Genomic DNA, 17,655 nt, shown 5'->3' on the forward strand with positions numbered 1-17,655 from the left:
GCTCCAGGAGTAAGACATGAATGTGCCATATGGGCCAAAGGGAAAAGACAACGTGTGGACAGAACATTTGGCATTGGGAATGAAAAAGTCCATGTCGCTGACTTCAGCATTTCAGTTAGGAAGTAGTACATCTTTGAACAAATGAGGCTATTAAGTTTTGTTTTATTTTCAAATTAAAGAACAGAATTCTATTTCCAGGCATTTATGCTGTTTTTCATTTATGACAATATAGAAGTAAAACTACTAAAATAATTTTTCCGGTATTGAATGGCATTAGAAAATTTCTAGCATATGAGAGAATCTGTAACTTCTGCACAATCGATCAGTAAATTTACTGTTAAATAGCTATCAAGATGTGGCTGCTGTTTCCATGTCTTCCTTTTTTTCTTGTTTTTTTATCTGTGCATCAGTACAACTGGAAGACAGTTTACACATTATGCAAAAATGCATATTTCAATTTAACTAAGAAGGAACGCATGCGAATAATTTAAAACCTGTTTTGGAGTAGTAATTTCTCTTTTAGGGAGAAGAATATGTAAAAAAAATGAAATAGCAACATAACCAATTAATACCTTTATTTAATAATTACATTGTTTTAGCAAACTGCAGTTGGAATTGTGTTGAGAAACACCTTCTGGGCATTATGCAACTCCATTAGTCCACACGGCAATAAGCAGTATAGGCATCTCTTGTAAAACCGTACTTCTCAAAGGAAAAACAATTGAGAGGCTTGAGAAAATGTAGTTCTTTGTGGGGGTAGGGCTAACACTTTCCTTAGAGACATACAGTGTGGTAGTGTATCACATCATTGTCAAAGTGGTGGGTTATAACTCATGGGTTTTTTTCTTTTTTCTGTATTTTTTTTTCTTGACTCTTTTACCACTGGCGTATTTAGATTAAAGACATGAACCATCATCTCCCACATCTTTTATCTAAAAGAGTCTGTAACATTCCTTTTAAGTTACGTGTCTAACCTTCTATTAAGGCCACCTGTCTCTTTCTGTTGTCTATTATAGCTAACTTCTGTACTTATTTTAGAGAATTCATTTGATCTAAAACATGGACTTAAGGACTCCAGTAATGTGCTTTTTTTTCCCAAGAGTGTTGTCTTTAAGTGCCTCCTAAATTAGACAGTAATTGAATGGGAGGATTGGAGATTCCAATTTTGCACTGAAATGTTTTAGAAGTCATATTCTAGGTACATAAGACCTTACACTGAACATGATCTGTACCTCCATGTGACTTTTTAATTAAAAAGTGTAGATTTTTCAATTTTTAGTAAAATTGTACTGTCTTTGTACCTTTACCAAATGTTTTTCCGTGTATTTAATGAATTAATAAGTAATTAATTTTGAGTTCTAAAAAAAAATCGAAGATGAGGAAGGGCTATTTAAAGAAGATAATTTTATTCAAAGATGATTGGGTTATGGGTTCAACTTTATCAAAGTTTTGAAAGAAAATACAAGGTTATTCGTTATAAAACTGCACTATAAACAAATATGAAATATTTTTCCTTGCATTAAACATATGGTGAAGTTTTACAGTATCCTTTAAAGAGTGATATAAAAGTGTAAAGGATGATAATAGAATACTGTTAACGTATGTTCCATATACAATACAATGCTAGAGTGAAAAGAACAGTTAGAGTTACAAGCGGAATATCAAGTAGGAATAGGGACTACTTGTCCAGAAACAATGATGCCACTTTCAAAAACTGGGGGGGAAAGAAAAAGATAAATCTGAAGAGCATATGGAAGATACGGAATAATTACTTGATAAAATAACTTCTGTGCAGTCTTTGTATAACAGATATGACTGACTTACTCTACTAAATGATAATATTAGTGTATTTAGTGCTTCTAAATCTTGCCGCCTGATGATACAGGTTTTTAAAACTCATGGTATCTTCTACCAGTCAGTTACAGTGTGCCTCATTATCTTTCACAAAAATAGAGAAAGAAAATACTTTAAAGGACATAAAATGATAAGGGGATATATGTTTTTTCTTTTCCCATTAAGGTTGACCTACACTCTTTGCATTCCTAGAATAAAGACATTTAAGATACTAAATCCATATTGTGCCTATATACTTTCAGTTTGATAATTAAAATGAATTTTAACAAACATTTATTTCTGAGATGCAATTTGAAATGTTGATCAATGGGAAAACACATTGTTTTACATATGATCTTCAAAATCTAGATTCTTAGGTGTCTAGACAAGTTTTAATCTCCTTAAAAATTATTTTCACACACTGTGTTTTCTAATGGTTCATTGCATGTTGTGGTAGTGTTAATATTATTTTTCTAGCTATATTTCTCTTTATTTCTATTTTTCATTATTAAACTGTTGGCATTTGGGTTAATCCTACTGATATCTTAGCAAGATAAACATGAAGCATTCAACTTAAAATGTTGGTCTTTTACAGCACATACTTTTGGGATCCTTTTTGTAGTGGTAAATCAGAAATGAGAAGAATAGAGTGTGTAATTTAAAGTTAAACTGAGAGGATGGATAAGAAAGGTAGACATTATGGCAGTCACTTTTGAGAAATAATCTTCTAACCTCCTCACTTGATAAGAAATGGAATCAATATTACAAGTCATTCTGTTTCGTTAAGTTGGCCCATAATAAAGCTCTCTATTTTTTTATGTCATGAAATTAAAGATTTTTCTTCATGTTTAATAAACTGCTTCACTTTTTCCTGATTAAATAAATTCTGTTTGGAATTTCTGTTTTTTTTGGAACATCCGGAGAAGTTCATTTCTTTTCCTGAGTCAAAGCAACAGAAGAAGCTAACCAAAGTCTCTTTGCTAGCTAGTATTACAACACTTCAGCCTTAACACTTCAGTAGGACCCTTCCAAAGCCTGTGAAATTTTATGCTGAGATTGCTTCCAAGCAGAATCTAAGTGGTTTTAGAAGCCTTTAGAAACCTAGGTGCCTAATTTCAAAGTTCAACACTTTTCAGTTTTATATAGATCTTACCCCTCTTCTTTTCTTCCTAATCCTAGCTTAAGCTTTTTGAGTCAGATGCCTTGCCCTGATTTTGATTTCTTGCACACCAGTTTTGTGGTGATCTATCTACAGTGATTTATTGTCCCTCTTTTTTCACTAATTAAGCTTCGAATGAAAGTTGTCGGCTAAAGAAAGAATGTCTTTAAAAATCCTCATTAATAGTTTAATAATTTATTTCAATAATTTTAAAATATTAATTACAAAGGAATAGCAGTTGTGTGATAGAATGAGGACCTATATATTATGCAACTAAGAGATTTCAAATGAAAAAAGTTAACATTCAATTAGTTTAGCAGCAATCTATGATATCTATTATATATCTATGATATATCATATCTATGATATAATCTATGATATATCTTAAAGGCATAACAAACACAAAATGGCACTTCCAATTATTTTAAGTGTATATAGACTAACATGTATAGATAGGATAAATAGGAACATGAGACTGGGCAAAATTTGCAAAAAGGAATTTTAAGTATATCATGTTTTTACTATATGACACATTATAGATACATGTTTAAAAAACTACATTAGTTTAACAGCTTGATTTTGAATTTTTCAAGGAATGGGGCTATTTTGCATAGTTTTATGAAAAATTCGGAAAAAAAATATCTGTACCTCTCTCCCTTTCAATGATATGTTTTTTCTGATTAAAAAGAGTATTCAAGTTAAACTTGAATCCAGACAAATGGATTCAAGTAATATACTGGTATACTTTGTAATATGAGTTTCAGTTAGAAATCAGAGATTTTAAAACAAAGGAAAGCACAAGTAAGTATCTATATCTAGGACTTTTAAAAATTATCATATAAATTTGTTGGATTACCTTCTATGAATCATATAAAAAAATAAAATCGCTTTATATCCAGATGTATTTTTTAACCCTAAAAGAGATTAAATGCCTGATTAAATGCTTTCACTTTACATGTGAGAACATCACTGAGTTTCCTGCAGTTTGATGGTGATTAAAGACAGCTATTTATATTGAAAGAGTATGTTTTTTTCTAATCTAACACAAAATGAAGACATCATTGTAAAAGGACTTCAGAATAATATATAATATTCCTGACTAATGATAGATGCAGCACCAAAGGGCGTAGCAGCCTTGTATCTTTTTTAGTTCCTATTCCTTTTTACTCCTTAGAGAATCGTGTTTCCTAAAAGTATGTTGAAGACGCGTGAGGTCTATATTAGGAGTAGTTTAGATTTTTGTAGTATAAATCAGCATTTGTAATGTTTTCTTAGATGAAATGAGAGTAAAGAAATATTATTTTCTATTTGAACTAACATGCAAGAAAATAAAATAATAATTTAGTTTACGGTGACATGAAGATAAAGTCTTTCTTTTTCTCTGTCCTGTCTAGGTAGTTTTAATTCAGTAGTTTTATCTTCCTTTCCTAACTCAAAGAAGTCATTCGTGTGTTCTCTGTTACTGACATATCTGTAATTCAGAATGGGCATTTGTCCTCATTCCTTTGTGTGTGAATCCTAACTTCCAAGCCTACCCACGGCCATCGACATTGCCCAGCTCCACACAGCTGAGACCTCAATACAGGCATCTCCATTGTGGGCAGCTGTGTACATTTACAGCTTTGATTTCTGACGGTGGGGCAGGTTTCCTCGTGTTTTGACTGAGCATGCAGTTTTCTCAGTCTCTCAGATAGGACACTACTTGCTTTGTCAAAATTTCATTTCTGTGCATTAAAGCTCAGTCTAGCACTGCTGAAAGAATTGTTATGACATATAAATGTTTTTTTCAGTAAGGAAAGCAAATGGTTATAAGGTCTATCATCATTGGAATTTGGCAGTGGGTCTGAGAGGGAAATCAAGGGAAGAATTAAATCACTTTTCTAGCTATTGCCAGTATTGTTAGAAATTCAGATCAAAACCTTTCCACAGAAGATTGCACATACTTCAGAAGGCTGAGACAAGATATCTGGTGGCGTCTCACCAAAAAAGTTTACACTGCTTCAGAGTAACAGGTTGGGTTATCTGTGCAATTGGCCCATGGAAATCTGACAATGAATATGTCACTTATAAACAATTAATTAAAAAAAGTTTATGAATATCTGTGTGTAATGTGGAAAATTGGTCTGTGATTCCAGAATATTGAAGACACCTGATATTTCTCTGTTTGTTCCCTTCAAGAAATTAAATAATCATGACAGTTTCTCTGCTGTTACTATCTTTAGGTATTCTTGCATTTCCACTGTTGCAAAACTATATTGGTAAGATTTGTTGCATCCAAGTTGTGAAATAGGTTGCTTGAATCCTCACCAGTCTGTTACACTGAAAATATTTGCATGGGAAAAAGGAACATGCCATAGAAGCAAAGCCAAGGTTTTAATGTTATTCCAAAGAAAATCTTAATGGTCTGATCAAATAATTGTTATTAGCCCAGTTACAGTGATATTAATATATAAAATTAGGTAATGCCAGACTGATATATAGGCAAACATCTAATATCTACCTCTTTCTCTGATGTACATTCACTTTTCCAGTACGTATACAGTCTTAAGATCAATAGTATCAGTCTAGGAGAAGGGCTACAAGAAGTTCATTCTATACAGAAAATCTATTAGTTATCATTCTCTTTTATTCAGAATGTTATATATATATATATATCTGTGTGTCTATATATATGTATATATATATATATGTAATATTGTGTTACATCACACAGTTGTACAGAGCTAAAATGAAGTAGTAAGTGGTTACATGATCATTAGATAATTGCTGTAACATGTTAAAACGAGTCTCTGGACTGCTGGAACAAGTCCAGAAAAAAACTGACAGAATCTGTGGCCTGTTTTGTTAGCTTAACACAAAATCTGTGGCCTGTTATTAGCAATGCACCACTGTATTTGCTGGGCTACATGGCTAAGGTTTTACTTGCTAAGGGCTTTTTATCCTTTCACTATCTTTTCTGTGTTCCTTGATTCCATGGATTCATAGAAGTAATAGAGGAATGTTCAGTACCCTTTTGAGCTCCTCATGTGGACTAAGGGAATTATCATAGTAAAGATCTCTTTCAAAAACAGGAAGCAGCATGTTTTGTTTGTCTACTGGCATTAAAATTTGCCCCACTTCCATTGTCTGTATAACCATAGTTTGATACTTTTAGGCACCTGATGTGCTGTTATCATTTTATTGGATAATATTTTTTCCTAGCAAGACCTAGCAAAGATACAGTATTTCTGATTTAATAAACTGGAAGAAATCCTGGGACCAGGGGAAGATAAGAACAGTTAGACTAGGTGGCTCTTGATGGTGCTGGTTTTTATAAACATTTAAACCTAGGAAGGCATTAGGAGATGACAAATTGATAGAAGTCCTAATCTGATGGAATTTTTCCATTCTAGTTGTAGAGTTCCCTCCCTTTATGCTAAGGAAAAGTTGTGGGTTTATGGTTTGGTTTGGTTTGGTGTGTTTTTTTGCCTGGTAGGTAATATCAGGGCCATCAGTAGACAGGGAAAACAATAATTAAAAAAATCTGGTAAATGGTAGTGCTGATGCTGGAAGGTTGCCCTTCTCACTGAAGATGTGTGTTAGTGTTGTGAAAACAAATCTCAGGGATTATCCGATCATATGAAGGTAAATGAGTGTGCCTGTAATGTTTAGTGAAACTGCAGGTACATGCCAATAGCAGAATGAATTCGAACACCCTTGCCCTGCCCCAGCAAAAGAGCATTTTGCAAATATATTAATTTTTATACTGAATTGTAAAAAAAATCAAACTTTTTGAGATTTCATGGGCAATTTTTTCTATAATTGTAAAGGCTGGTGGTTGTACCTAGAGGGCTATGGCTAGAACTTCAGTGCTTTTTTTCTAGAGTCCTCCCCTATGTCATCTGAGTTCTTTGATGTATGGCTGTCTAGCACCCATTAGGTCATTCAGTTGTCTGTCTTAAGCTAGTAAACTAAGACTTTGGTCTACAGTGCTGTTCCTATTCAGAAGATGATTTTGTTAGCTTTATGCTCTGTGATGAAAGGATGACATGGTTAAACTTCTTGTATCATGAGGTTGAAGATGGACATCCCCAAGTTCATAACTGACATTGTTGTCCTTGAGGTAGATGAGTTTTAGGTTTATAATATGAACTTTCACAATACAAGCTTCTCTGCACCATGTAACACTTCCTATACTCACGAGCCGTTTCAAGGTATTTTCATCCCCATATAGGTTTCCACTGCTTTGTCCTAGATCGTGGTACTTGATGTCAGCCCTCCCTGCTGCTTCTCTAAGCCAGTTACACCAAGCAGTGTATGTATATATATATATATATATATACATGTGCCATGAACAGTTCTGGAAATTTGTGCAACAAAGGGGTTAAATAATTACCAACCAGATTCTACTATAGATGTGTTGACCAGAGAGGAGATGAGCAGAATGCACAGTTTTGAAACTGCAATCTGTCACAATCAGGTTGTCCTCATGGTATACCATAGCTGTCTTGGCATAACACATGTAGCTGTCAATAGGTTCCAGCACTTTTGGGTGGATCTTTAAAAATGTTTACTGTCCTTCCATGCACAATGTTGTATCTGGAATTAGGTATGAATGGGCATGGGAGCACACAGTATTGTATCCTTTCATGTGTAATCAGTATGTGATCTACTATTAGCATTTGAAAGTTCAGAAGACTTAATTACAGGCTTTTGCAATTCAAAAATCTGTGTTGCTTCATACCTGTCATTTGAAGTGCAATATAATAACATCACTTAGAGTGATTTGTTTATTTAAACTAAAGCTATTTTTGTCTTGTATGAAATATAGCCTGTTATTTCTGTTTAATCTTCTGTTTGCTGTGATTTTTAAGGCTCTTTGGAGAAAGCCTAGTACCAGCTCTGTGTGTTGCTTTTTCTATTAGAGTTTTCTTATCTGTGACACTTTTTTTTTTCCTGAGACTATTTATTGATCTGTCATGGTTAACAATGACCTAAGAGGAATTAGATTATCTTTACTGAGATACAATTAATCTGTATTCTTTGTAGAGTATTTGAGAATAATGGAGGCAAAATAAAAGATGTATGTAATTGACAACATTAATAAAGCTGTCAAAAATAGAATAAAAATATATTTAAGTATAAAACTTCTCCCAGAAAAATACGATATCTTAACTAGAACTTAAAGGATTTTCCACTTGTCACTATATTAGTCTCAGGAAGTGTATTTCAATGTAGTAAGCATACTTGTCAAAGCAGTCTTTTAGCTATAAACATTGAGTACCATGGAGAGAATAGACAAGATTTCTGAGACCAAGCAATCTGAGCATGGCATAAATGTAGGGGATTAGGGAACAGTAAAAAATGGGCACAAGTCACATAGAACCGCCAGAGCTGATCGACATTGCCAGCTGCCCTTGGCCTCTACATGCAACCAGGAATCAGACAGATAGAACCAACCCTCATTTTCCTTAGCTCGTTTCCTTTACTGGGCACTAAAGGGCTATAGTTCAGGAGTAAATGCCATTCTGTTCTAAAATGGGAAGGTGTGCTGAATGCATCATACTGGCTGGTATTGATCTGGATGAAGAAAGTGAAGTAGTTGAAACCTCCTTAACCTGTCCTGTAAATCCAGTGATTATTAAAAGGATTCTTCCAAAAAGGGCTACTCGTCAACTAGCTAGGTCCTACTACGCAATGGTATAGCAGCTTTAAACTATATGGGAAATGTGGCATCCTTCTACATGTCTCAGTCTTTCTTCCTTTTCCCTTTTCCCCTTTTCCCTTTTCTCTTTTCCTTTTCCTTTTCCATCACTTGTTGAAAGGTGAAAAAGACATCAAGAGGGTCTGAAGAAAAGTCATATGAACCCTTACAATAATAACAAAAGCTTTATAGTAAGATCTAATGAGAAAAGTTCCAGAGCTAGACTGAGTGCCCACAGATGAGATTATGGTCTCACTCTAGTGAGTGAGTTTGCACTAAGGGCCATATGTCTACTCATATCACACAATCACAGAATGTTAGGGACTGAAAGGAACCTCAAAAGATCATCTAGTGCAACCCCCCTGCAGAGTAGATCACACAGGAGTGCGTCCAGGAGGGTTTTGAGTGTCTCCAGGGAAGGAGACTCCACAACCTCTCTGGGCAGCCTGTACCCAGCTCCATCCTCCTGACACTTGCCCCCTACGTATTTATAAACACTAATGAGGTCACCCCTAAGTCTGCTCTTCTCCAAGCTCAAGAGACCCAGATCCCTCAGCCTTTCATCAGAAGCGAGATGTTCCACCCCCTTAATCATCTTTGTGGCTCTGCACTGGACTCTTTCAAGGAGTTGCCTGTCCTTCTTGAACTGAGGGGCCTAGATCTGGACACAATATTCCAGAGGCAGCCTCACCAGGGCAGAGTAGAGGGGGAGGAGAACCTCTCTTGACCTGCTAACCACACCCCTTCTAATTCACCTCAGGATGCCATTAGCCTTCTTGGCCACGAGGGCACATTGCTGGCTCGGGGTCACCCTGCTGTCCACCAGCACCCCCAGGTCCCTTTCCCCTACGCTACTCTCTAACAGCTCAGTCCCCAACCTATACTGGGACATGGGGTTGTTCTTTCCCAGATGCAAGACTCTACACTTGCCCTTGTGTTACATTAAATTTCTTCCGTCCAGCTCTCCAGCCTGTCCAGGTCTCACTGAATGACAGCACAGCCTTCTGCTGTGTCAGCCACTCCTCCCAGTTCTGTGTCATCAGCAAACTCGCTGACAGTGCACTCTGTTCCCTCATCCAGGTCATTGATGAATATATTGAATAGTACTGGTCCCAGTACTGACCCCTGAGGGACTCCACTAGATACAGGCCTCCATCTAGACTCTGTCCCATTGATGACAACTCTCTGACTTCACTCCTTCAATCAATTCACAATCCACCTCACTACCCGATCATCTAGACCACACTTCCCCAGTTTAGCTGTGAGGATGCTGTGGGAGACGGTGTCAAATGCTTTACTGAAATCGAGATAAACCACATCCACTGCACTACCATCATCTCTCCACCTGGTTATGTCTTCATAAAAAGCTACCAGGTTGGTCAAACATGCCTTCACCTTGGTGAAGCCATGTTGACTGCTCCTAATGACCCTCTTATCCTTGATATGCCTAGAGACAGCACCAAGGATAAGTTGTTCCATCACTTTTCCAGGGATGGAGGTGAGGCTGACTGGTCTGTGGTTACTCGGGTCCTTCTTCTTGCCCTTTTTGAAGACTGGAGTGACATTTGCTATCCTCCAGTCCTCAGGCACCTCACCTGTTCCCCATGACTTACCAAAGATGACAGAGAGTGGTCTAGCAATGACTTCCGCCAGCTCCCTCAGCACCCACGGGTGCATCCCATCAGGGCCCATGAATTTATGCATGTCCAGCTTGCTTAATTCATCCCTAACCCAGTCCTCATCAACCAAGTCAAACTCCTTCTTTATTCTGACTTCCTCAGGGATCTGGGACTCCTGAGGACAGTCTCCAGCACTATAGACAGAGGCAAAGAAGGCATTCAGTAACTCTGCCTTCTCTGTATCCTCTGTCACCAGGGCACCTGCCTCATTCAACAGTGGGCCTACATTGCCTCTAGTGTTAGTTTTGTCTGCCATGTATTTGAAGAAGCCCTTTCTGCTGTCCTTGACCTCCCTTGCAAGGCTTAACTCCAAGGAGGCCTTAGCTTCCCCAGTTGCCTCCCTACATCCTCTGACAACAGTCTTATAGTCCTCCCAAGTGGCCATCCCCTCCTTCCAAGATCTATAGACTCTCTTCTTCCACTTGAGGTTGCCCGTTTGTTCCCTGTTTAACCATGCGGTCCCCTGGCTCCTTTTCTTGATTTCCTACCTGCTGGGATGCTCTGATCTTGAGCTTGGGAAAAGTGGTCCTTGAATATAAACCAACTCTCTTGGGCTCCTTCACTTAGTACCCTGTCCCATGGGATTTCCCCTAGTAATTGCTTGAAAATGCCAAAGTTGGCCCTGCTGAAGTCCAAGGTTGTGATTCGGCTTGGTATTCTGTTCCTACTGCACAAGATCCTGAAGTCTATGGTCTCATGATCACTGCAGCCAAGGCTGCCCTCAACCTTCACTGCTTCAACCAGACCCTGCTTGTTAGTGAGTATAAGATCCAGCAGTGCTCCTCTCCTAGTTGTCTCATCCACCATTTGCATCAAGAAGTTATCATCTATGCACCGAAGGAACCTCCTGGACTGTGAGTGGCTAGCCGTATAGGCCTTCCAGCAAATATCTGGGCAGTTAAAATCCCCCATGAGTACCAGAGCCTGTGATTGCGAGGCTGCTGTCAGCTGCCTGTAGAAGGCCTCCCCGACTTCCTCATCCTGATCAGGAGGCCTATAATAGACACCCACAATAGTATCACCCATGATGCCCTGCCCCTTAACTGTCACTCAGAAACTCTCAACTCCCTCCTTGCCCACCCCTGGACAAAACTCCATACATTCAAGTTGCTCTCTCACGTAAAGAGCAACTCCACCACCCTGCCTTGTTGGCCTGTCTTTCCTGAAAAGGACATAGCCATCCATGACCACGTTCATCATGTGAGCTGTCCCACCATGTGTCTGTATTTGCCACCAGATCATAACCCCTTGACCACACTCAGATTTCTGACTCCTCCTGTTTATTCTCCATGCTGCGTGCATTGGTATATAGGCATTTCAGGGAGCGAGCTGGGCACACTGACTTCACCCTGGGGGGATGGGAGGCCTTCTGGTCCTCATTAATACTAGAACGCTGCCCCGCCGGTGTAAACCCAGATACACCCCCATCTCCCTTCGAATCTAGTTTACAGCTTTATATATGAGCCCTGCTAACTGTTGCCCTAGAACCCTTTTCCCTCTACAAGGTAAGCCCTTCCCACATGTTATCATCAGTCCTGGGGTCTTATAAAACCAGCTGTGATCAAAGAACCCAAAGCCCTGCCTGTAGCACCAGTCTCAGAGCCAGGTATTTATGTCCTGGATCCTTCTATTCCTTCCCGTGTCATCACCCACAACTGGAAGGAGGGAAGAGAAAATAACTTGCTCACCAGACTCTTTCAATAATTGTCCCAAGCACCTGAAGTCTCTCTTCAAGCATATCCATGCTTGTATCCATAATCAGTCAATTCCCCCAAACTGAGACTCAGAAGAGAACGCATTATTACGTTTGCTACTCTTGATTTAAATCAGCCACCTTTTCATGGCATTGATTTGCCTACAGTTTTCATTGAGCAAGCGTATGCTAATATGTGTCTTTATCTTCATTTTACTTGTCATAAGAATAATCAGCATATGAACTGCAATTGAAGTACCATTAAACATGGCTAAAAACTGTCAGAAGTAAAGTATGATGGGTTTGGGGTAGTGAAAGAACAATAAGCCTTTTTTTTTTTTTTTTTCACTAGAATTTTGTTCCAGTTCAGTTAGGGTTCAGTGGCGTGGAAACACGCAACTTTGTTTTCTTGTTTATTTGTTTCATAACCTTGAATGCAAGCAGAAGGTGCCCCTTGTTAAATGTGTGCTTAGTTTAAGGAATTCTGTATGAAAGCAATATCCCCAGCAGACTTTAATGGATTTTAAGAAATTACATCTGAAAGACATCAGGATAAATTATTTCTTAGAAATATCAATACTTTCTAAGAAGCAACCAACCAAGGCAAAATACTGTCTTTAAATCCTAGATTGTCTTGTCCTGTGGAGCTTTTAGAATTTGGGAGCATTTTGATATTCCATTTGTAACATGAAAAAGTATGTTTCTCCTACTAATTTTTCGTTTGTTTTCTTTTCAGCTCCTTGTGGCTATAATGTAACCGCTCAGAATGGTACAGTTTATTCCCCTGGATTTCCAGATGAATATCCAAATTCTAAGGATTGTACTTGGTTGATTATTGTACCTCCAGGCCATGGGATTTATATCAATTTTACCTTACTCCAGACTGAACCTGTGAATGACTACATTGCAGTTTGGTATGCAATTTTTCTGAACAAAAGTGATTTTTTTTTTTTCTGATTGATTTGTCAGATCTCACTGTCCCAAGCTACAGCTTTTGCTTAGTATTGTTCTTTATGTTGTCATATGTGCTCATGAACAGCATAAAGCAAGTTCTATGATTATATGAAAAAAAATGTTATATATCACTGTTTGAACTCTTTAAGAATATCTTTCCAAAAGTACTTTGAAGCTCAATCTCAGTTATCAATCAGATATTCTTTAGGGTCTCTGTTTTCTTCTGAGGCCATGTGAGGTCAAAATGATGTAGCAATCTGCATTATGTTGAATTATGTGTTCCATGAGCGTATGAGGATTAATATTATGAAACATTATAATTATGATAGTATGTTAGTTGTAGCAAAACTTTTTGACATGTGTAGATATTCAATAATTTAGGCATTAATTAAGATTTTCTTAAATTTTCTTAATATTTTGATATGGCTGATAAGACATACTGTCTGTATTTCTCAAGCCAGGATTTCAGGCCTTGTATCTCTATGTCTTTAAGCTTCAGATTGCATGTTCCACTTCTCTGAATTTGTATTTCTTATCCCCTAAAGTTGTCTAAGCTTTGTGTCCTCAGCTGGAGGAAGAGGTCTCAGGGCTGTCTAAAGCCTGGCATGAGAATTTACTGCACTGAAGAGCAGGAGTAGATGATGCTGAAGTTGTTACATACTTTCTCATCTATGGCTAGCCCTGGTCCTTACCCTATATAATGTGCGAAGACAGTTATTTCTCACATGTGCTACAAATAGTGTGGCAAAAGGACGGTTTGCACAGAATATAAGATGTAACTTATTCCTGCGTGAGTCAGCTGCTCCCATCTCCCAGCTAGTCCACTATTCTTGTACCTATTGCTGTGGTTTTTTGCAGACAGCAATGCTAAAGTCCATATAATACAGGGAAAATCCTATCGGTTTATAGAGGTGCATAACTTTATGGACTGCTCTTTAGCTACATCAGGTTTTTGAGTTGTCTATAAATCCAAGTTTAAAATGCATCATAGGTTGTCCTCTCTGGCATGTGAAATAAAAGGAAAAAAAGCCTTCACTGGTAAAGATCTAACTGTATCTATGACTTCTTTTTGCTTAAGCAATTAAGTTCTAAAATTTTCTCAGCTTTTTGAACTTGTGTGGCTGAAGTATGTGCTGAATTCCTGAGTTATTATATTCTTTCAATAAAGATTTAACAACTATTTTGCAGCTTATTTCTTAGTTCCCAGTTACCCGAGAGTTACAAGCATGCTCTCTTTAAAGTTACATTCTGAGGTATCAGTGATGGATAGCTCCTGAATTTGCTGGGAAGAGGCTATTTAGTGTAATTTTGTTTAAGTAATTCATGTATATGCCATTCACTTCTGTATGAAAAGTGAAATCTTAATATCAAAGCTTTTTTTTTTTTTTTCCCCCCACCCTGGGAATCAGACTTTTAAAATAAAAACTTAAGTACATTACCAAGTTCCAATTCAATAACTATTACTTTCATTCTTGTTTTCAAGGCAGCAGGAACAAGAAAATACATTTTTATGCCAAGTCACCTATAGTTTGTTTTCTCTTCTTGTCCCTAATACCAGAGTAGAAATTACAATCCTGAATAATCCTGGAAAACTGTACAAGAGAAAAATAATTACTTTAAAAGACATTTTTAAAAATACATGTTGTCATGTTGTATGTACAATTTATATACATGATAGACATTCTTTTAAATCTTGAACCAGAGTTTGTCCATACAGTGGATTTTTCTTTTTACGAATAGGTTATCTTGACAGGTTTGAGATAGATAAAAATTAGTTAATGCTTGGCTTTTTAACAATACAGCTGAGATGAACAAATATCCCTCTTTAAAGACAGTGAAAAGTCAAAAGCTAACAGCTTTCAGAAAGCTTCCAGATAATCTCCAGCCTTCTAAAATATGTATCACAAAAGCTTTTTTATTCGGTTTAGATTCGTTGCACGCAATGTAGAAAAGAAACTCAGAAATAAGTGTTGCAGAACTCAACAGTCTTAAAAGCAGGTTATTTTGTTTATTTATTTATTCTGCCTGTTCAGGCCTGAATGTTCTACATGATGATACTGAAAATGAATGCAACCTGATGATACTGGAGTATATTTCACTTTGGGTGCCTATCCTACTGTTCAGAAACACAAAACATGTTTTTCCCAGTTTTTTTTTCCCCTGTTTTTTTCTGTGCCTTAGGAGACACCTTTGAGTCTTCAGAGTGAATTTAAATGGCAAGAGTAACTTGCAACTTCCACGTCTCTGTATGTGTTACTCACGAGTAAGGACTTGTAGGATCTGGGTCAATAATATTTTGTAGCAGGAACAGACAGAGCAAATTTCAGTCAGACAATATTTTTTTTTTTTTGCCATGGAAATATAAAAGCTATTGTAAAGTACTCCCAGTGTCTCAAAAAATATTAGGCTTTGAAGTTAGACAGTATTCTGTATTGCTAGAAATAAAAACAAACTCATTTTGAATCACTAGGAAAAACATTTTTTATGAAAATTTGACCTGTTCTACAGAGAAAAAAGAGACTGTTAATTTAGATGTTAAGTACAGTATTTCTTCAACTGATTTTTTGTTTCCTTCCTAGGGATGGTCCTGACCATAATTCACCTCAGCTGGGAGTTTTCAGTGGGAACACAGCTCTGGAAACAGCTTACAGTTCCACCAATCAAGTCCTCCTCAAATTTCACAGTGATTTTTCAACGGGAGGGTTCTTCGTCCTCAATTTTCATGGTCAGTTTACTTTATATCATTAATACCTGATTACCGCAATCAGTGAATTTTAAAAATATTTCTTATTTTTCTGATGTACCGAATGATCTTAAATAAATTTACTGTGATTCACGGACTTGCTGCTTTCTTTTAAATAACAGTACAAATTAGTTGTTAAAATCATACATTAAAAAATTCTTAAGAACATTGATTTGTGTCTTTGAATAAACTATGTTCTATCTTTAATGTTAAGCATCACTATCTAACACTAAGTTTTTACTTTTTTGAATTATTTTGACCCATTTATTAGTTGATTTACCTTTAGCCTTCTGTAATAAAATTCTTCACCATCTGATCATGCTGGGGCTCATTGTCAGAAAGGTTGATGGGATGCGGTTGGAGGGTTGAACAACAGCTTTAAGACTGATATCCAGCAAAATACTATGTTCAAAGTTACAGTCACATCTACAGGACATGCAAATTAGGCATTTAACTCAGAAGAGAAATGCTGAATTCTAATTCTAATTCACACAAATTATGTATATTAAATCGAAGATTGTAAGCCTTCTGGACTATAATTCAAAAAGATAGAGTGAATTAATTCACAAGGACCGAACGAAATACCACAGAAAGAGAGTATCTGAAGGTATCTATTTGCATGGGGAAGACTTTACAAAACTAGTACTTGGAGTCTGAATGTTTTTCTTGTCTGCAGTTTTCTCCTAAAAAAAGGCAAATGTTATTGCTAGAAACCTGCTTAGTGTCTGTTTCTTAGATACTTGCTGTTTCAAGTGTCTAAGCAAGTTGCAAAGCTTTTTTTTTGCAGGTGTTCTCCAGAAAATAGTGGTGCTATTAGGTGTATATAATAGTAATTACATGTGTGTGTTTGTATGTATGTGTGTGTGTATATATATCTATCTATATCTATATCTATATCTATATATCTCAGGAACACCATACAAACACATAAGTATATAGGAAAACATACAAGCTTTCTCCTCCCTGTGCTTGGAAACTCTGTATGGATGAAAAAACCTGAAACTCTCTGTGGATGAGAAACCCTCCATGGATTTTTTGTTTCTGTTTTTTTCTTTTGTTTTGTTTTGTTTTTTTCTCCTTGTACAATTGCTTTACAGTGATGGGCTATAGAAGCTTATGTGGAAGATAAGGGATGTTTCCCAATATTTTGTGTTTCTTTAGCCTCTCAAAACCAGCAAGTGGATAGGACTATAAAGTTTCCAGGAGAATTTCTGTTCCTGACATGTGATCTCCATGAAAAGGAGGTTTTTATAGTATGCGCACGCTGATCACAATCTTAAATCGGTGATTTGGTCTTTTTATCCAGAAATGGCTTCTTCAACCGTTGTAGGCATTCTGCTCTGTTTTAGAAACATTTCAGTCATTGTACTGGTCACCTTCCTTCCAAGATTGCTCACAATCTATTGAAACAGATTTGAGGAGTAGAGAAGATATTCTGTTTTAAAGGCATTGTATTTTGTTTTTTCTGTGTAGCTGACATTGTTATTATTAATATTATTACTGCTGTTTCTTCTCAAAGTAGATATGTATATACCTGTATCCTAAGAAATATTAAGTCCAAGGATACTTAAACTAAGAATGAATATGGCCTGCCAGGTATGTGACAGGTAATTACAGATTTTCCAAGAAATCTAAGTAATCTGTGATTTATAACCATGCAAAGGCAGCCACATAAACAGCAGCCTTGTAGCTGCAAAAATCTCCTCGTAAACTTCACAACTGCTTCCAATTCTACAACAAATCTATAATTATCTAGGCAGTGTAATATACTATCTATACTGATATATTTTTATTTTTTTTTAGATCCTATGTAACACCATGACATTTAACTTGCAAAACATTGTAACTCAGATATCATGAGGTTCATTGCAGCTTTGGAATGTGGGATGTCTGAATAGGAAATTAATTTTC

General features: G+C 36.7%; 1 protein-coding gene across 1 annotated transcript in view; it reads left to right on the forward strand.

Annotated features, from left to right (window-relative positions):
• The window catches only part of CSMD1 (CUB and Sushi multiple domains 1), a 1,224,748-nt gene that overhangs the window by 1,089,986 nt on the left and 117,107 nt on the right, over positions 1–17,655 (forward strand). Inside the window, exons 43-44 of the mRNA XM_086461528.1 lie at positions 12,784–12,961; positions 15,581–15,726. Coding sequence (XP_086317654.1) covers positions 12,784–12,961; positions 15,581–15,726 — 324 coding nt within the window. The remainder of the gene's footprint in view (positions 1–12,783; positions 12,962–15,580; positions 15,727–17,655) is intronic.

The sequence above is a fragment of the Leptosomus discolor genome, chromosome 2 (assembly GCF_034619465.1).
Source record: "Leptosomus discolor isolate bLepDis1 chromosome 2, bLepDis1.hap2, whole genome shotgun sequence".
Lineage (NCBI taxonomy): Eukaryota > Metazoa > Chordata > Aves > Leptosomiformes > Leptosomidae > Leptosomus > Leptosomus discolor.